Source organism: Dermacentor variabilis, chromosome 4 (genome assembly GCF_050947875.1).
Source record: "Dermacentor variabilis isolate Ectoservices chromosome 4, ASM5094787v1, whole genome shotgun sequence".
Classification (NCBI taxonomy): domain Eukaryota; kingdom Metazoa; phylum Arthropoda; class Arachnida; order Ixodida; family Ixodidae; genus Dermacentor; species Dermacentor variabilis.
The window spans coordinates 116,846,369-116,867,750 of record NC_134571.1 but is presented as its reverse complement, the minus strand read 5'-3'; the positions used below and the strand labels follow the sequence as shown (position 1 = coordinate 116,867,750).

The 21,382-nt window shown below is 45.0% G+C and overlaps 1 protein-coding gene across 1 annotated transcript; it reads left to right on the top strand.

Moving 5' to 3' along the window:
• Positions 1–366: 366 nt before the first annotated feature.
• On the top strand, positions 367–6,109 carry LOC142578303 (uncharacterized). Its single transcript, XM_075687701.1, has 6 exons — positions 367–404; positions 810–1,388; positions 1,917–2,017; positions 2,130–2,248; positions 5,743–5,882; positions 6,040–6,109. The coding sequence occupies exons 1-6, from the start codon at positions 367–369 to the stop codon at positions 6,074–6,076; spliced, it is 1,014 nt and encodes a 337-aa protein (XP_075543816.1). The 3' UTR covers positions 6,077–6,109.
• Positions 6,110–21,382: the final 15,273 nt, after the last annotated feature.

The window sequence follows — 21,382 nt, the reverse complement described above, 5'->3', positions numbered from 1 at the left end:
GGTGAATTACAGCTGTCAAACGCTAATGTGGTATACCATCTCTCCCGGGGAGCTCGAGATGGTATTTTGCACATTGGACACGGTGCAAAGTTCAGAAGCGTTTCTCGCGTCTCCTTTATTCTCTGTCCTCCATGCTCTTTCCGGGAATATACGCTCTCTGAACCACCACGACTAAGCCTGCAAAACAGCACCCCATTGTCCTTGAAGTGTCGTTTCGCGCGGGTCATAGCTTCTCCAAACGGAGAAAGGGGGGGAGAGGGGTATATGTTCGTGCAGTATGTCAGAACAAAGGAAAAATTCGACACAAGCTTTTTGGCCTCCTGCGGTTCGAGGGAGGGGAGTAAATCGTAGAACGAGGACACGCCCATGTTGCAGAGCCAACCAATCGTGGCCGATCACCCGTGGTGGGTTGAGCTATACACCGTTGGGCGCCAATTGAAATCGAACCCGTGAGTGGGCACGTGCTAAATACTTTCGAGCACGCCATAAGACAAGTCGCTGCACAGCAAACGGCAGCTACTCGACCGTCACAGATCAGCTGAAGTCGCGCTCCCTGCGATAGAGTCCACCGACTCCGCTTGTGCCTCGAGTATGGCGTCGTCGGGCCTTGCTTCTACCTCCGCTCCTGCTGGATTCGACCCTAGACTCTACGGCTACGTGATGCTTATTGCAGACCGTTCCAAGCTGTCGACGAGCACCAGCTTCAACGACGACAGCAGCAGCAGCGACGACAGCTGCAGCAGCAATAGCAGCAGCAGCAGTAGTAGCAGCAGTAGTAGCAGCAGTAGCAGCAGCAGCTCCTCCAGCAGCGACAGCGACGTCGTGCCCACCGGCGCCTCCCAGTCGAACGACATCGAAAGCGTGCCATCCAACTCCGGCGCCGCAGCCGTCTTCGTTAGGAGCGAGCCACCGGCCGGAGCGTCCCAGTCAAAGGACATCGAAAGCGTGCCATCCACCTCCGGCGCCGCAGCCGTCTTCGTTAGGAGCGAGCCACCGGCCGGAGCGTCCCAGTCAAAGGACATCGAAAGCGTGCCATCCACCTCCGGCGCCGCAGCCGTCTTCGTTAGGAGCGAGCCACCGGCCGGAGCGTCCCAGTCAAAGGACATCGAAAGCGTGCCATCCACCTCCGGCGCCGCAGCCGTGTTCGTTAGGAGCCAGCCACAGATCTATATACAGCCGAACCTCGTCCGTCCGGCGGACTTTCCTAGTGACCACCCGGACCAATTCCACGACTGGAGCGCATGGCCCCAGTTCCCTCCCAAGAAGAAAGCGGACCCACAGCGGGCGATCTTGGAGAGACTGCCGGCCATGCTTCCCCATGTGACGCTCGTCAACCAGCACGAGTTCCTGCTGCGTAGGATGGAACTGCGGATACACACACTGGGCAGGCGAGTGTTTTTTACAGCCGACGTGTTTTCGCGCCGTAGTGCACGGGGTGATCTCAAAACGGTTCGCTTTCAGAAGCGTTGCAATATCGCACCCCACAGGGCAGCGTGCCGGCTTCCGTTGTTGGCATGAGCGTTCCGAGCACGCATTAGCGTCCCTGCCGAGAAGCCTCACATGCCACATCGTGGTTTACATGCTGGTCTGAGAAAAAAAAGCAGTGGGAAGTAATCATGCGAACGATAATCACTCTCATTTTGCGAAGGCATCCATGCAGTTTAAACCGATTCAGCAGTGCTGAGAGCAAGCTGGTTGATTCGCCCACTTTCGTGCCTACAGGCAGCGCGTAATTCAGATACTAGGAACAAGCACCTATGCGGCGAACCACGTATATTGCTTTCTGTTCATGTCTTTCTCATTATGGCATCGTGCAATCATCGTGTTTTAGCTGCTCGTTTCGACACGTGCTTGCGTACCCATCACGTGGCAACGGTGTTCTTCAAAAATGACCTTGCCTCGTCCCTCGCATGCAGGTTCATGAAGCCAGCGCCTGAATTTCGGATTACAAACTTGGTGGATGAGTGGCAGTACACGGCCTGGCTTACCTTCACGGATTCTACTGGGCGCCAATGCGGTGAGTGTGAGCCAGACGCTACCGTCGTCGGCCTTTTCTTTACATTTTTGTGTTTGTCTATTTTTTGGCGAAGTGAATATAAGCCCTAAAGTGTATCCTTGCACTTTCGCAGTTGGTCAGTACTGCCACCCGGATTCGCCGCGGCCCGGTTCCTGGTTGAACGGCCGGGTGCTGTCGTTTTCCAAGCTCAAGCTCTTCTCCAACAAGAAAAAGATCCCGAACCCGCCTCCGGTAAGAGTTCGTTCGCCGCTTCATCATTTTAGTCGCGATTGCTAGTTAGGTCACCGTTCGTAAGGTGCACAATACTTAGCGAGTTTGAAGAAGCCTACGCTTTGCACTAACACCCCGGTCACAAGGCCCTCGGTTTTACCTAGCTCTAGTGCCGTAAATATTCAGTTCTAGTGCTGTGTGCGATCGTTCAAAGCTGACCCAGCGACATTTGGTCCACGCGACCTGCCGGAAAGAGAAATACGCAAGTGTGGATAGAAATTCTTTGCTTGGAAGGAAGGCCTACTTCAATCTCTGGCCGCACTGACATTTGACGAAGTTCTGCAATAGGCTGCACCTACCAAGGTGTATAGTTTATTCGTAGGACGGAGGAGCGCGCTTTGATGAACTTTTTTTTTCGGAAGGCTTGAAGGGGTCTCTAGACACCTCGCCTGGAAATTTTACCAAGGCGATGGTATGCGGGCGACGATGCCTTTCAGTGAATACTAATCCGGAAGACTTCCCTGAAATTCCTCCTCGACTTCTTTGTATACGTGGTGCGCTTATGGTCATCATTCGCGAACAGGACGGGGGCGACCACATGTATATCGAAGCCTTCCTCGCCCGACGCGACCGTACAGCGTCGTCTGCTACGGCGGGCACCATTTTCCACAGCGCGTTGACGCGAAACGGTCCATCTGTACATACAGACGTTCGTGCATGTAATAACCGCCGCTGAAGCGACCCCAGAATATATGCCACTTACTGGTTTTTGACTTTCTTTGCCAATTTAAAATTGTAATTCCTAGTTAAATCGCGAACATCGTGCTGGAAATCATGGTAATTTCATTTGCAACGTCTCAGGACCACATTCCCGTCAGTTGTCAACCCCTTTCAACGTATCATTCATCTTGAGACTCGGGAAAAGCTTACAACTGTAGAACGAAGGGTCTCCGATACGATTTTCGTGGAACCGATAAGAGTTCCGCCTGTGGTACAGAACGCTTTCCCGCTAGAATTCAATGTCGCCACTCCTTTCTTCGCAAGCTGTAGCAGACTATCGATCCTCGTGCATTTCCAGGTAGAAGCGCGCTACTGTTTTAAAGAAACCTCTACACATATTGCATTTGTGCATTCCTTTTAGAAGGCGCACAAATTAGTGTGCATACATGTGCCATTGAAAATACCCTAATGAAGGCGGCATTGCTCCAAGCGCTCTCGTTGACCCCGTGTGGAAAGCCAGTCAGATCTCGATCTCTCGTATGAGTCACATCGCTCACTCATTCCACGTAGACTGGGCAGAGACGGATGTAAAGGGGCGGAGCGATGCCACTGCGATATGCTGCGATGCAGATGTTTAAAACCTAATATTAGGCGCGTTACGCAGCACACTTGGATTTGCGTCATGGTGACCGCAATGATGACCGGCCCTACCGAGTGATTGCGAACTTGCACAAAAATAATTTCGGGCTCATTTTAAAGGCACACCAAAGATAAGAAATCTGAGCTGCTATAGAAAATTTCGTTTCCGTAATTTAAAAGAAAAACCGTGTGAGGGGACCAGAAACGACGCCAAAGAGCAAAACCGGCGTCGACAACGCATTGAACTTTCCTAACCAGATTTGAATTTCAAAATGAATTTTGACGACATCTGCTTTGGCCTAGATTTTATCGGTAAAGGTGGACTACATTATATTGTAGAACAGCCTAAAAATGAACTTCAGGAGTTTCAACATCATTTAGTTAACCGCAGTGGCCGAAACGTCGAAAAATATTTTGAAAATCGTGGCGTCATTGACTGCAGGGGCTCCGGCGCGACATTCAAAAAGGGAAACATCAAAAATGTTTTCTCTTATATAAACCAATCTAATACGGCGAAAGTAAAGTTTTGAGAGAATATATTACCACTTTAAACTTATTTGCTTTTAAAGACGGGCGGCCGACTTTAAACCTCTTGCGTGCAGATATCGTAACGGTTTACAAGAAATATTCGCTAATTCTAGAACTCTTAGTGTCAGATAATTTACATATCTCCTCAACTGAGGACCGTATGTAAGCGTGGCGCCCCCTAATATTTCGGAAATGTCCATGTGTCGGCTCTGTGTAGCGCCTATATGGAGCATGCTGTGTAATGCATAGCAGTTGTCCACTAAACTTGCATAGCAAGTTTAGTGGTCATCGAATATTCCGTGGGCATAATTCTCATCGTTTATTCCTCCGAATTCAACTGTTCGAAGGAACACACTCTCTCTCCCGCGCCTTCATTTGCGCGCAATTCGTGATAAATCTTTGATATGTTGCCGAAAGCAGTTGACTGTAGTCATACTTCTTTCGCTGTCTTTTCTAATATAAATGCACGAAGTATAAATTTTTCACATCAGTGATAAAATTCGTATCACAGAGGGATAAGAAGCTGTAAAGACTTGGGAAGCCAGATCGCTGTTGATTACGAATTCACGTATTTCCGTGAAATCACCGCGGAGGCGACCGTAGACTTCCGCGGGACATTCAAGCAGCATTCAGAAAGTGCATGCCGGGAATGAAACCGGCATTCCTTTTAGTCTTCCTGGACGGGCAACCTTCGGCACCGAATCGGAACGCTAATAGCGCTCTCATAATTATTACAAACTGGTATGTCATCAGTAGTTGGCAGCCATCGATTCCTTGCTTTCGTTGTCAACGGTCAGCTCAGCGGAACAGAGCGCATTGTTGCCGGGGCTCGCCGACGGTTCCGCGACATACTTCGGCTTCCCGCGTACACATTCTTCTTGTATTTTGCAGCGTCGATATATACATTCAATAATGATTTTTGTAGGACTTGAACGCCTGTTGACTATATCATTTAATAGGTCTGACAGAAATATTTAGCGCATTGTGAAATTCTAGAATGTCGAGCCGCTTAGATTTTTGTCTAAAGGGTTAGACCTGCCTAAAGGACCAGTCTCGTTGCCTGTAGGGTGTGGTGCTCCCTTAAATTTCAGCTGAAGTTCCTGCACCAGCTTAACATCAAGTCATGGCCTAGGACGGTGCCCTGCTCAGGTGTATTTATTTTTATCGGTAAACTGGGCTTACATTGCATTGTACAACAATGCAAAGCACGCAGCGCTCCCTGTATACATTTCCCGATTAAGATTATTGCTGCGCAAGCTGCCACAGAGATGACAGCATGCGACATGAGGAGCGACGTTCCTAACCTTTTGCATTTAAAAGAACCAGACCAACAAATGATTTCAGTGTTGTTGCAGCACCGCTATAAGGGCAGCGTGCTGACACAATTTCCATTATTCTAAAGCAATAAAATGTCGCATAACCCCCTCAGTAGTTGCAGTGGTGGTTTTCAACAGCTTCACTAGACATACACTTTTGCAAGGCTGGGACGGCGAGTCAATTTGTTTGTAAATATGTGTCGTACGTATAGCGAAAAATGAGCATGCAACCTGTTCCCTAGACCAAGGCCTTCGCTTCCCCACTCCAAACTAAAAGCTCAACACCAGAAACTGCCCTCCTTTCTCTTTCAGATCACTCTGAGGTGTTACCGCACTTACCATATCCAAGTGAATGTTGGGATTGTGGACGATCACGGACACATCGTCAGCGAATCCGTCGTCCGGCAATCTGTTGGTGCCGACTTCATTGCCGTCACCAGCAGCATTTTGAGGTGGGTGTTTTGCTTTGCATGCTGGCTGTTTCTTTTGCAAACCTCTGTATTTCACTCTCCTCTTCTTTCTCTCTCTCTTTCCTTTCTACAGCTGATGAAACCACGCTCAAAATATTATTGTCATGTTAATTTTTTTCTTTCTTGCTTTTATTTTCAGGCATCCAGTCAACAGGGGTACAAGACAGGCACGCTAAATGAAGTTCTCAAGGCTGTTTGTGTAATAACAGTAATAAAGAAATATTTATTTCTGAGTACAAACAGGCTCTTTTTCTTTTTTTTTTCCTTGTTTAATGACATCTTACAGTACAACCAAGACAAACAATGCAATGGTGGTGTGGCTACTGAGGAACAGAAAAATAGACCTGCTGCACACATGGCGATGCTGCAGGTCAGTGTCGCCCTGAAAAGAAAGAAAACAAAGTGGAAGCGGTCTCTGCGTATAAATAAGAACACCCTATACCCTTGCATACCTCAGAGAATAACGGCCACGTACCCAGGGGTTGGAGGGGCCCGAAATTAAGCGGCATGTCCCCTCGCCCCTCACCGCCTCGCCCATGTTAAAGCACCGCGAAATCAAACGTGAGACTTGACAGCTGTTAGGGGGTCAACATTTTGCTGCCTTTTTCACTCCGTTTGGATGGCGATAGTTATCCGCATCTCCTGAGGTGTGAAGGCCGGCTTTCTCATCGATTCGGTGCCCGCGCGATTAACTCAAGAAGCGTTCAGTTGTCGCCATCTATTGAACGCTCACGCGCATCGATGTTGCTTCGTTAGTTCAACCTTCTTTGTTTTAACTGATCCAGGGACAAGGAAAGGGATTCGGTTCGTGGTAGGTTGGTCTGTATGCTCGTGAAACAAATTGCAGCGGGAGAAAATGCCAGCTGCGCTTAACTTTTCTTTTCGCTTCATCATTTCCTCGAGCGACTGCTCGCCGCGCCATATATCGCCGTATACCCGCGATATATGGGTTAGATAAAGTGGAAAAATAAAATAATGCGAGGCAGCGTCTATCATAAAACCATGCAATAACTCTTAAACCTATCAGCAATATGACTGTCAGCCGTTACCTAGTCTGGTTTTCCCTAATTGTACAGCACTTTTCGTGCAACGGCAACTGGAAACATGAGTGGCAAGGAGTTCAGAAATTAAGTGATATACTAAGGCAGAGAGACAAGGCAACAGCCAAACAGGAAGGAAAAGCGAAAAGTAAGAAATTTAACAATTGTTTATAAAAATATTTATGGATCAACATCTATTTACTTAACAAGAAAGTAGAGAAAATTGCGCCGGAAGTGAGAATAATTCAGTGTATATTGAATCACGCTTCTACAGGCATCAGTCGAGCCACATGACATAGCTACTTCTCTGCTGTGCTTATGTGGGTGTTTTTCTAACCTTCCGCGGTGGGCGCAGTGCGTCTAAAACCGCCACGTCCTGCGCTGTACGCGGTCGTACGGGACTGGCGGCAACGTACCGTTACGCAACTTACCAAATAGCAATATGAGTCGGTTTTGGCGCTTAACTTGGTAGATCAGTACACAAGGCTATCCAAAAGAATTGTAATTGTTCCGCAAATAATTATTTCCGTATAATTCTTCCAGAGCTGATTAAAAAAACTCGACTATAGTCGGATACAACTCAACTATATATATGCTGTGAAGCCCCGCCCAAGCCCTCATAACCGCCAGCCACTGCGTTTAAAAGTGCGTTTAAAACTGGTGGCCACGCATCGTTATACTACTTCCCAAATAACAATATGAGTCGGTTTGGGTGCTTAACTTGGCAGATCAGTAAACAAGGGATCCAAAACAATTGTGATTGTTCCGCAAATAAATATTTCTCTATAATTCTTCCAGAGCCGATTAAAAAACGCGACTATAGTCTCATGCAACTTAATTCTACACGGAAGTCCCGCATACGCCCTTATAACCGCCAGCCACGGTTCCTCCGTGAGGCTGTAAATAATTAATACTTCAAAAGGTTCCTGTTACCCAAATAAGGCGGTAACTACAAAAATAATTATTAGCGCGTAACTTTATATGTTTTCCCTCGCGTATTGTAGTGCAATGGCGAAAGCCTAATTCTTCATTGAACTGAAATAAAATGCTTGCTTCGCTGCAACTATTTACTGTCAAGTTTCACTTCAATGGGAAGTGAAGTTTCATGAGTAAAACGGGTTCAGCAGTCAAATGAACAGTACCGGAGACTTTTGAAGAGTGAAATGCCCAGACTTCATACATTTTGTCCATGTCTTCTGCACACCTCATTGCTTCCACCGATGAAAAGGCTGTTAAAAAAAAAGCAGACCCTCCGGAGGTATCAAGTGCGACACCATTTTGAAAAGGCCACACGACGACGATTTTGTTTGCTTCTGTGATTGGCTGGCAGACTAACAAAACCCTGCGCGGTCCGTGTGCCTTGGATGCCAACTGCTGTTTTTTTAAGGTGTGTTCTACTATAGTAATCGTTCTCTTACGCTTCTTTTCTGCGTGAGTCCATTTGACGTGGTGCCTTGTTCGCCAAGTAAAGGAGAGGGTGTATCTCACAGGCGTACCTGCAAGATACACCTTATTTCAATTACCTTTTGCGGGTTTACGCATCTTTATGGTGAATGGTTGGCGTTATTCACATTTCTATTACTAAATGTACCAGGGTGCCTACCAAGTTGTCATTTCCAAATTCCCTGTGTTTTCAAGGTTTTCCCTGAGTGCCTTTGCAAAATTCCCTGAGTCACACAGAATTTCGTTTTACGTCAAGACAGGCTGACACTATGTCGCCCGATGCTGTCACTCTCTATAGTAAGCATGCTGAGAAATGACTTAATCCAATTTGAATTGTAAGGAGTATCATTTATTTTCTACTAAAAAAAATCTGTAGCGAGGGGTTAGTAATACGCACAGTGAATGAGATAAGTTCGAAAAGAAATGGTAAAACTCATTGCAAATCGAGTGGAACATTCTCAAATATGAATAAAAATGAGATGCATACATAAACAAATGTTTTCGAATATCCACTTGAGTCACGAATTATGATTAACTGTCGATACATACGTGTGAAATATAGATGGTGCTTGAGACTCCACTGAAAGCAAATCAAGGTGATAGAATGACTTGAGCATTTTATGATGAGTCATTATAGAGTAACTAAATATTTGAATATCGCAAAGTCAGTCATGCTACGCTTCTTCATAAAAAGGATTAAACCCCCCGCTCGAACTACATGCACAAGTTATTTATTAGCCTCAAGCATTTCAAGAAAGAAAAAAATATATATATTTGAAGGTTGCTACCGACATGCCCTACATCAAGCGTCACCTAAAACATGGTAGTGCCTTCACCAAAGCGATACTCTGTAATTATACATATCACTCAGAAGCAAAATGGAAGTAATTTAGGTTAACAGAACGTTCAATTTTCTGTAAGCTTAAAGTTCATGCTGTATCCCTTGCTACCACTGCGCAGAAATGGCAAAAATAGGTCGCTTCTACAAATGCGCACGCCGTGACTGAAGGCGATATGAGCTACTTTTATCAATTTATAGCAAGCTCATAGGTGTGAGGCCCGAACTTTGTCACAAATGAGATGCTCAACAGCTTGTGTCAACCTCAACTCTCCTGACATACTCTCAGCCCGCGCATGACACCTCAGTATTGCATTTCACTGCTTTGGCGAGCTTATTTTGGTTCGGATGAGGAACACCAAGTTCAGCCAACACTTTGTTTTTTGAGCTCAAGCTCCTTGAAAAAAGTGGCGGTAGGCTTCCCTTCCCGTTCATTCCTCAAGGCATAGGTCATTTCTGTTCTCGTCCTCCTATAGCGCGCTTTCGCCCCATGGACCATTCGAAGCATCCTCTTCGTGAGCTGTACAGTCAACGTCCGATTTTTCGGACTCCGTAAAGGCCGCGAAAACGTCCGTCAAATCGAGCAGTCCGTAAAAATGAATGCATGTCTTTTACTGCCATTAAAGGCTCAAATCATCACAAGCACACCCGAAAAGGCCTAGCATCATGCTTATTAGGGATATTGGTGCCCCTACTGGGACAGGAGATCGTGGATGGACGCGTGTATAATTAAAGGGCCCCTGAAACAGTTCGGACAAATTTTGTAGACGCGTAGGGTACAGCTTAAGTAGAACGTTCGCACCACAATTTAAGTGAAGCGTTACGTATTAACGGAGCTACAAACGATTACAATTTACCCTCCTACCGAGCCATGCTTTTCCTCCTCAACTCGTTCGCCGAGCGATCGGGGCTAAGCCCCGCCTTCACTGGTCCTGCGTCACGACGCGACGTCACATCGTCTACTTCCGGTTGTTTTGGAGCCCGCCCGCGCGAAACCTCTTCGCTAGCCGCGTGGCCGTCGACCCCAAGAGAGAGCTATCGAAGCAGCGTGCGTTGCGAGCATTATGTCGCAGCGTCGAACGTGTCTGGTATTCCGATAACCACAGGCTAGCTGGGCGTTTCGACGGAACGGTGGAGGCATAAACTCAAGCTGATGAAGGAACTTTAGCGTAGACGTACGTGAGCTGCCTGACCAGTCTCCATGGTCCAGCCACCCGGTGGCTCGTCGACAAAGACAGTGGAATCTTGATTCTCACTGGCCTTCTGTAAAATCGCCCGTGCTCGGGCTTTTCGCCTCCCTACATTGTATTGCGGGTGCATATTCCGAAGGAATAGGCTGACCACAAAGGTTGCCCGTGCCTCCCTGGATAAGGTGATTTTCCGTTCATTGAGTATTCTTGGAGCCATGCAGGCCTCGTCTAGGATGCATCTCCCTGCCCTGGTTGACGAGAGCCTGACTACCTGAGCGGTGACCGGCGCTTCGATCACTTCATGAATGTCGTTGTGCATACCGAGTTTGCTTAACCTGTCCGAGCAAGTGGTTACTGGCAACCCCAGTACCTTTTTGATGCACTTGCGCATGAGAATGTTAAGCTTGTTCTTTTTGGTTTTGGTCCAGTTAAAAGCCGAGGCTACATAGTTGATGTGGCTCATTAGGAAAGCGTGGTGGATCCTGAGGAGGTTGTCTTCACCTAGTCTCTTCTTTCGTCCGGATACTCTAGCAACTAGTCTCAGTATGCTCTCGGTTTTCGCCGTGATGCGCGTGAGCGTTTTGGCATTACATCCACGCGCGTCAATCAGTAATCCTAGGATTCGGATAGATTCGACTTGAGGAATGGGCTGCCCGTTTCTTGCAAAGAGGGATATGGGAAGTTGGTTTAGGGGGGTGAGCCCCCTAACACCTTGCCTGGCCAGCCTTTAAAGTAACAATTCATATTTGTTTGGGGATAGTTGGAGGCGCATATCTTCCAGGTAGGATTCCGTTGCGTCTACACTCTTAAAATTTTCACACCCTTATGGGTGTAATGCGGGTGTATTAATCTTTCCACCCTTGTAAACACCCTTGAAACACCATTTTTTAACGGAAAAGGGTGTTCAACAAGAAAACACCCTTGGAACACCCCAGTCTTTCTAATTTACACCCTAATTATAAGGGAGTAAGTGAACAAGCTTACAGTATATGATAAATGAACATTGCCAGTTAAGGCGTTGATATTGGCTATACATGAAACGCGCGCTACCTGCGCTTGAATTAGGTAGCTGGAATGATTAGATAGGGACATCTAGGCAGCAGCGCACTGGCTCCGAACAGTGGTCAAAAATGGTTTCCCACGAATGTTGATATCGAACGGATGACACTAACGCGCAGACTTTGCATATCCAGATATCTGCAAAAGGATTCATATGATCAATGGCAAAATATTTACAATGCTATCACTGAATACTTAAAGGTGTGCAAGCAGTTCGACTGGGAATGGTTAGGAGTGAGGGCTAACTGTAAATAGCTCACCGACTTACGGTTTGTAGATGACATTGGCATACTCAGCAACGCTGCAGACTATTTGCAACAAACGTTTGAGGACCTTGTCGAAGAAAGCGTAAGAGTCTGATTGAAAGTTAGTATGCAGAAGAGAAAAGTAATGTTCCGCAGCCTGACGAGAGAACGAATGTCATGGTCGGCAGTCAGCCTCTAGAACCTGCGCAGAAATACGTTTATTGAGGTTAATTACTCGCAGGGGCCTCTGATCAAGGAAATTAACAAAAATAAAAAATAAAAAAAGCCAAGTGCGGCACGCCGGGCACTTGTAACGCTCACTAACAGTAAAATTTTTGCTGCTATGGCAATGGCCCCGCTCCTTCCCCCTCCATGGTCAATTGGGAAACCCCCCCCCCCCCCCCCCCGTCACGCGAAAAAATTTTCTGGCTACGCCACTGTGGGGAGGGAGGTGTAAGATTGCTCTAGACCCCTCCCCCTAACTTGTCAACGGAAACGGGGGACGGGAGGGCAGCTGGCGCCGGGCCGCAAACCTTACGCAGCCCAATTACCGGCTGCATTTCCCTTTGGACGTGAATACTGCTGTAATGTCATTACACTGTAGGATTCGTGGCGGTTCGAGGGCATGCGACAACAACAAAAAAAAAAAACACGTACAGCCATCAGCAAGTCTTCGCTTGAGCCGATCTTTGGGAGCTGGGCAAGACTCTCACAAAAAAAAAAAAAAGTTTGGCACCCCTCTTACAGGCATTGTCAACTCTGGGTCCCACCGCTGACTGCACATTTCCGGTAAAAAAAAATCACACAGGAACTCCTCTCGCATTTGTCTAAGTGCGCGTGAGCATTGTGACTCTTCCTCATCTACACGCAGTCCATGTCGTTATTAATGTTATGAGACTTGATCCGACAAGTATAAGCGACAGCGCTGCGGCGACACGAGCTGCTCTGGTCGGCGGCGCAAGCAAAGTACTGCAAGTGACGGGGCCAGGCGCGCTGGTGACGTTCCGTTCGTTTTGAGCCGGTATCGCTCTTTAGCCCTCCTCATCCGCGTCGAACCATTATCAACCGTTCTCCGGCGGCGGCTGCTTGTGACACGGCCGTGCGAACCGTATCTTGAAAGCGAACTGCATTGTGGACAGAGTGTGCCCACTGCTGAAAACTTCACGCGTTGTGTTCTCACCGTTTACTTCGCTTTGAAAACAGACGCGCGTACACCTATCTTGAAAGTGATCTGCGAAAAGCGCATAGTGCGGCATAAGCTGAAAGCTTCGTGAGCGCAGTGTTTTCGCCGCTTCAGTCGCGTTGAAGCGAGAGCTAGCACGTAGGTGAATTCACTCGCTGCTGCGGGTTCTATTTTGAAAAATATCGTGCGGTACGGACTGATGGACGGATGGTTTTTCTTGTTGGGTAAGTATAAAAATGCTTACGTTATAAAAAAAATCGCAGGGTTCGCGAATTTCGCGATAAGAATCAACACCAACCCCACTCCCCCGCCCCCCGCTGAGCGATGCCTTCTTGATCGCCCCCTCCCGACCCCGGGAAAAGGGACACTACCTCTCTATTTCAGTTGAAGAAACGATGATGAAACGTTAACAACGACAAGAACGGCATTTCATGAGTTGTCTTATGACCTCCGAGATTTGAGCGTGAAGCTGGCGCGCGCGAACCTGGGAGGCCATAATTCGCCGCTTAATAACATAAAAAGACAACGATAATGCCAAATGACACAGTTAAAAATTCAAAGAACTGTTCTTAGCTATACTGTTTGGGGAAAAGGAATAACAAATTAGACAGCCGCAACACATGCCACTAAAGCCGCCACCGCCGGCATAACGCGGAACCAACGGTTGGCAACATTCATTCGCGCGTTATTGCTTCGTCCGCTACGATAGCCGCCATCTTCTCGCGCCTAACGTTTTGTATGGTTTTGTTCTCTGCAATCCGCGCACATAGCTCATCGGTGGATGCACGTCTGCTCGGCGTCGCAACGCGGCCTGCGTCATTTTCTGGTGTTCGCGCAATCGGTGTGAAACATGTCGCATGTGAAATGTTTGATAGAAGTGCCTCACGTCCAAGTCAAGCCGCCGTACGGGTGTGTATGGCTGTGCGCCCCGTTCTCGGAAGCGTCGACGGGTTTCCGGCATGCGGATTTCAGGTACGTGCAAATGCGTTTCGCCCTCCTATTGAGCTCCGGAGCAAAGCGTGCAATATTTCATGTGAAAGATGCAGCGCCCGTCATCATGGTGTGAATTTCGAGCGGCAAACGAGAACTTTGGCACTTAGAGCACACCGCGGCTGCTAAGTCAGCGTGGAAATTGTTTTACGCTACCGTAATATGTTGCTGTCAGTCTAATCTGCGGCTTGTGGACAGCTAGCCCATTGACTTTTTCTTATGGCAGCGATAGGTATATAAATACAAGCGGTAACAATTTTCGAGAGGAGAGAGTTGTTTCGCTCGATGTTTGGTCGTGTTCATGGCGTTATGAAAGCTAGAAAACTAACTGGCTTGATCGTGCTTAGTCCCAACTCCAAAGGGCGTAACATTGGCGCTGTTTATGTTTGTTTTCGGTGTCACGAGTACCACTTTCATGCTTTTGTTGCATGAGAGTGGTAGCTGCTACATGCCGTCTTGGCAGAATACAATAAAAGCAATTGCCTCACTTTCATACGTATGCAATGTGACGTAAAAAAATTTCCAGCGTTTTATTCGGAGCGTAAATATCCAGTATAGTTTAGTAAGAAACTCAAATTCTGTCTTAACTTAGTAGGCGTGAAACAAGTGAAACTCTCATTCCTTTTTGAATTGTTCGCCCAAACCGCACCGCCCGGAGATGCGTCATCGGGTAATTGACAGTAGCTTCGCTACGTGAGTTGTTTTATGCGCCAATATTGTCCGGTTAAGTATCCTGTTAATTTATGCCGACGCTCGTTCATCTTGATTTTAAGCGGTTACTATCCCCGAGTACCGGACGATGCCAAACTTGTGAGGTGTAGCTAACGCGGGAAATTCAAAGTGGCGTGGCTGCAAGTTCCTGTTTTTACGTTTCTTGCATTCAAAGCCAACAGACACAGTATCACTGATTTATTTTCCATTTCTGCTGTACTTGATCAATCTAATGTGACAACTGCATTTGCTCTTTAATGTTCTCCATTTACTGTGTATTCAGCTTAGCTGCCGTCCTCTCTTCAGAGGATGCCGCTGTGATAGCTCTTTCGCATAGCACATGCTTCTAGGTCCTTGTGTTTCAAGGGCTCTGGCGAGGCAGCAGTGCTCCAAGTAATTTTACCATCATATATATTTTATATTTTGCATCATTCTTCCACGATGGATTTTAATGTTCATAGTATTCGTCATTAGTCATCGCCATAATTTTATAGCACGTAGATTTTACGCACTTTACAGCGACAATTTTTAGGCCAGTTTACAGCCAAGTCACATCTTCCATAATACATCGTCAACATTACCACTTGTCATGGCGCTCTTTGGCCAAACGTGGCCCTTGCGCCATAAAACACCACACATCATCATCATCAGCTTGGCTGCCAGAAAATGCTTGAATTTCTTTCAGTATCCAAGTGACGAAATATTTCACTGACGGCCGTGTGTGAAACACGCAAGATGACAAAACTGATAGCAAAATGATGAGATATTTCTTTTATAGCGTTTGGACTCGACTTTTGGTGAGGATGTCGATCGACCTTGGGCCTGGTGACAGCACACCCGACATCGCCAAAGTGCAGCCTATCAGTTGAGTGCCCCCGAATGGACCATCAACGTCGGAAAATGAAGCAGAGCCAGGTAGGGGCAATCTTTACTTTGGAACAGAATACTGACAGCTGCCTCTTTTTTTAAGAACTAAATAACATATTTACAAACCAATCCTTTCTCTTTGTGCAGCCTACATAGAATTGTTTTTTGCTTGTTATACAGACTTTCAGAAAGCAGTTCTTCTGAACCCTTTTTGCATGCACAAATAAATAAAGAGGAGTGCACTTTCTGAAGAAATTGATGCACTGAAATGTGCGTTCGACACAATGAGATGCAAAATAACCAACAACTTTAAAGCGGTAAAAAAAAAAACAAGTTTGAATCATGTTCTAACATCATAACCCGCCTTGGCATACGGATCTAAATATAACAGCAACAGAGGTGCATGCAGAGAATTATTTGTAAATGTTTGCAAGATATGTAAGTCACAACCTGAAGTGTTTTGGGAACCTGGCCTTCTTTAATGTACACCTGAATCTAAGTGCATAAGCGTTGCATTTTACCCTCATTGGAGGGCAGCTGCCATGGCCTAGATTGAAGCTGGGACCAGCATGACTGAGCAGCATGGCATCATAGTAAGTGGGCTGTAACACCAGGTCAAAATGAGAAATACTGCTTAGAACTACCTACTTCTTGGCTCACAAGCACTTTGCACTAAGTTAAAGGAGTGTGGAGTACTGACAGCGACCGTTTATGTACCAATTTCTTTTTAGGTTGACTGCATTATTAGGGTGCGAAGCTTCAATTAGTCAAAACCAGCCTAAATTACAGAACCAGCTCAAAACACGCACCATGTATAGCTGGATTTGGACATGAAAATGGAGTCAATTCATGTCGCCGAAAGTGGAGGTGGCAGTCACACTATTTCATGCATTTTGCCTAAAACATACTCAATAATAATTAATTGATTTCTAAAATATTCTTTTCAAGAAGTTTTTTTCAAGCATGAAAGGAGGAGCCAAATGGTGTTCAGGTGCACGAGCGGTTAGTTGCACGGCACTTCTTGCATGTGTTCACTGGCTTCTTTCAAGCCTGAAAAAAGATTTGTTGCACCTATTGAGCAGTAGAAAGCTGGATTGGGAATTTTTCAGGATGCTCTACAATTTTCGCACTGACACTTTTGCTTTGAATAGAATTCAGCAGTTAAATAATCTTTAATAACTAATTACCTAATTAGGAAAAATGCAAGAATTGGTTTCACTTCCTCAAAACGATGGCAAACGACATTACCTTGGTGCTGTCCAGCTACGTGGCACTTGTACATATTTAAAGCTTGCACATGTCATACAGACCACCTGGTAATTACAAGGCATATATAGAAGTGGCTAAGTTGTGTGAGCCAGCCATGTGTAGCGGATCATGAGAAACAGCCATGTTTCTTTGACTTAAGGGCATGATAAGATTTACATGCTCGACACCTTGTATCAGTGTGTTCTAGGCCTGTTCGTAGTTTAGCTGCTACATAAACAATATTTCTCCACGTGTAAGCTCATATGCATCTTTCAAGTATATTGCCTCGTGTGTCCAAAATAAACCATCCTCGCGCTTCCTTCATTATGTCTTCATCTGTTGCTGTGCTAAATTTTTAGCATGCAACTGCACAAATTTTCATCTAGTTTTCATATTTCCTCGTTGTTTGGTGGCTTTATTTCTGAACAAGTTGTTTTCGTTAAACCCTGTTGCACACAGCAGTACACAGCATTTCTGCCTGGAGTGGGAATTGTTTTTTTTTTTTTCAGATTGACATTAATACACCTTGCCTGGGCAATGTAAGGCATTCTACATAACACGGCCCCGCAATAATGTATTATATTGCATTCCAGCATCATGCAAAACTGTTTACTTACCAGATTAGAATATGTATAAGTGTTGGAAGTAACAGAACAGGAAGAAGCCAGCAGATATTGAGGCCAAGGAAAGCATACAGGAACATGTTTTAAGTTTTTTATATGAAGTATAGAAGTGATAAATTCTAGGTAAGTGAAAGTGGATTAAAAGATATCCAACTGTGGGTGGGGAACGGACCCATAACCTTCACATTACGCATGTAATATACTAACCACTGTGGTACTACGGCCGTGTTCGAGCGTCGACAATATGAGGGGCCATTGTGGACGGTTGAATGCTGCCTCGGTGGCACAGTGGTTAGTGCATCGCATGCCTAATGCAAAGGCTGTAGCTTCGTTCTCCCCCCATGCCTGGTTGTTTTTGACCATTTTCATTTCCCTTTATCATTTCTACATTTAAATAGAAAATTACATATAAGTTTCCACGTGCCTTCCCTGGCATCTTCCAGCTGTGATTCAGAAAAATTTTGACCCTCAGTAGCCTTTCTTCTCGTTTGGAAGAACAGGAGCTTGATTTTGAAATAATGAATTCGCCTTGTTCAGTATCTCAATGTGGTCTCAAATCTTATCACAGCATATGTATTACGAAGTGAAGTTTTAAGATGATGATATAGCATGGGACCTAATTAGTAGCCTTCGTGTACAGATATATGACTTGTCTAATAAATAGGAGGATATTAAGAAGCACTCCTAACATGGTCTGAGCATGTGTTTAAAAAAACTAATCTAGCATGATTTCAGGCATAACTGTTGCCCCTGAAAAATATTTGGATCATCTGCATTGGCATTGTTTTTAGAGAGCACCAATACTGCTTTGATAGAAGTAGCCTCGTGGAACATGAAGCATCGCTTCTTGCTGAGTCAAGGAAATATTATCTGCATATCTGAGGTGCATGGGTCATATGCTCGAATGCTGTTTAAAGGCTGCTAATAAGAAAATTACTTTATTTGCCTTCCAGAGATTGCTTCAGTAGTCTATGCTACTCGATCATAAACAATTTACCAGAGTGAACATTCATCACAGTTGGCTTTGCAATGTTTATGCAAAATACCACAATTGTCTACTAGACATGTGACTGCACTAAAACTTGGAATTAATGACCAGTAAGATTTATGGGACCATCAAAACTTAGTTTATTACTCCAGAACAAAATGCGAGGCACTTCGGTTATTTCTGCCATAGAGTTTCTTACAGTAGTTACTAGAGGGAGCTCTGGCGCTGCAGTCGTACCACCATGGGAATGACGGGAAGCACATGGATTTGTCTGATATTCGTGCTTGTGAATTCAGACGTTCTTGTGGCTTCGTATATTATACGCTATATAAATCTTATTGTCGTAAATTTCAGTGCAGTCTATACTCTTCGAAGTACGGAAGACGGCGCCAACACGCACAATTGCTATTAATTGCACGGATTGAGCTTGTCCAGGTGGCCAAATCGAAAGGCGCCAAGAGTCTCAAGGCACTGGTATGCCCGCGATAAATTCATCAGGGTGTTGCACTCGCTTGTCGTTACATGCCTCCGTGGCTTAATGGTTTCAATATCAGACTTCTGTTCTAGAGTTCCTGTGTTTGAATGCTGTCGTCGGACGATATTAATGCTTATTTATTTGTTACACAGTATATTGTTGAAAATGACTAGCTTACAAAGTCACAAAGCCGTTTGAAGCCAAACAGACGAAGTTTAGGCAAATCCATGTACTTTCCATAATTTCCATGCTGGTACAGCCGTTCTTGTTTGATCTCCTGTGGACACTAACGTCAGAGTTCCCTCTAGCAATTGTATGAAACTGATTTCTGCACCTCGCTCGTGCAGAAGCGGCACCACACCTGCTGCGTAAACATGCACTACCTTTCGGCCAAGTGCAGGGAATGCTGTGAACTCGCCCTGTACAAAGCCTGCACTAAGTAAAACAAATCACAACGTGCAGTTGCTGCCACGTTGAACTGGTGGAATGAGAAGTGAAATGCAGCACCTCCTGAACTAGTTCAGAAAGTGCAGGTTAATCAAGTGGCGATTATATAGTAACAGAAGTTGAGTGATACTGCATTACATTCACGAAATATACTTCATGATACTTTTCCATTTATTTCCTCAGTTATTAAGAATCCCTTTTGCATTGTTGGACAAAACTACAGAATGCCAACATATTTTCTAGCATTCACTGGTAGCAAACATGTCAAAACTTGTTCTAGTTTCTGGATTGTCGCTTTAGCCGTTAACCCCCAAGTTAATTCCGGAAAAATGTACCAAATTTTCCAAATTTCTTATGTACTCAATTTTTCGGTGTCATTCTCATTTTAAAAATATATTACTTCATTGGTCTCTGGTTAGAAATAACACAAAAATAAGAGCTGCTCTTGAGGGCAGCTTTCCCTCAATGCCGACTGTAACTCATCTTTGACTATAAGAGCAGCATAACATTGGGCAGAAAGATTGCGACTCATCATTGGCGATATTGGTACTACCTCCAGTCACTACTAGAGCTTGGGATCAATGGTTAAAGGTTGCGAATTTGTTGCTGCCCAATTTTAATTCTGCAGCTGTTACACTTGGGTGTAGCGTGTGTATGTACGTGTGCATGCATTAAAATGACTTCACGCTAGAGCAAAGCAACTGTAGTGCAGAGAGGCATTAGTCATCTTTATATATTTGCTTTGTAAAGATGCACTAAGTTTATCTTTTGCAGTATAGACTTGGCGCTCATTGGCCAAAGATGCCCTTGTGCTACTAAATCCTGTCAATTAATTCGCTTTTTGCAGTAGCAGCTGCTTATTCCTTTTTCAAGATCGGTCTGTGAGTTTTAATTTGTTTTTCTTGAACTGTGCAGTTCCCACTCACAGGACTGCATGTCATCTGAGGTGTTCCTTTTTCAATCAAGAATGTTGAGGTTGTGTTTGTAAAACTTGATTTCTTGCCTCAAACGAGCTTGTACAAACTGACCAAGCTGATAATTCTACCTGATTATATATTAAATATGTTGCGGTTATGAACCCTCATAATGAATGACACATAGTATAAAAATTTTATCTAATAAAACAATTTAATGAAATTTTTCATGTTTTTCGCGTTCGTGTTCACTTCTCTACTCTCGTGTCCTGTCTGCATGCCTCACCTCTTCTTTTGCATATTAAATATCGTATAAACTTAACCATGCTTTTTTACCACAGTGCAGGGGGAAAAGGTTCCAGTAACACCATGCATTCAGTATGGTGGCCCAGATGTGTATGCAAGCAACCTCCTTCATGTGGACCAAGAACTACTCTGCAGTGTCTCGCAAACTTCCATGCGAAGCCCTCAACATTCTCGTCTCAGTGGAATGGCTGCTCATCTATCTGCGTGTCCATCACCAAGACGCCCAGTTGTAAAGCTCCTGTAGCCGTTTAAGAAAGCTTAATGATTTTTTTATTTAGTTTTCACGGTTGGCCGTAGAATCTTAACATTTTTGATGTTTCTAACATTTTTACCTGGCACGAAGTGGTGCAATAACTTTAAACCAGTGTAATGTATTTAAGTGATGCTCGCTCTAATGCCTATCTGGTTTTGTTTGTGTTTAAGAAATTTGAATGTCTGATGAGGTAACAGCATTTGAATTTCTCATCGTGGCTCTTTTCAATGAGCTGCTAGGAAATAAGACGCAAAACTTATCACACGCCAGTTGTAGCATTTTTGTTTTCATGACTGCAGTATACTAATTTCAAAAGATGGAAAGTGGGGAAAAAAGCCTCAAGAACATAATCATCCTAGGATTGTCATGTCCTTACAGCTCTGCAATGACTAATGCCTCATGCATCTTGGGAGCACATTGGTCGCAATGCCTACAGGTATACTTGATAAGAGAATAGCTTGCACTCAGATTTGCCACGCAGTTGATGGCTGATGGCTTTTGTTTGTCGTCTTCATGTTACTATGTATTCAATATTCATTTAGATGTGCTGCGGTTTCTTGCAGTCACCTATATATATATATATATATATATATATATATATATATATATATATATATATATATATATATATATATATATATACGTTGCAATAAATATTTAGT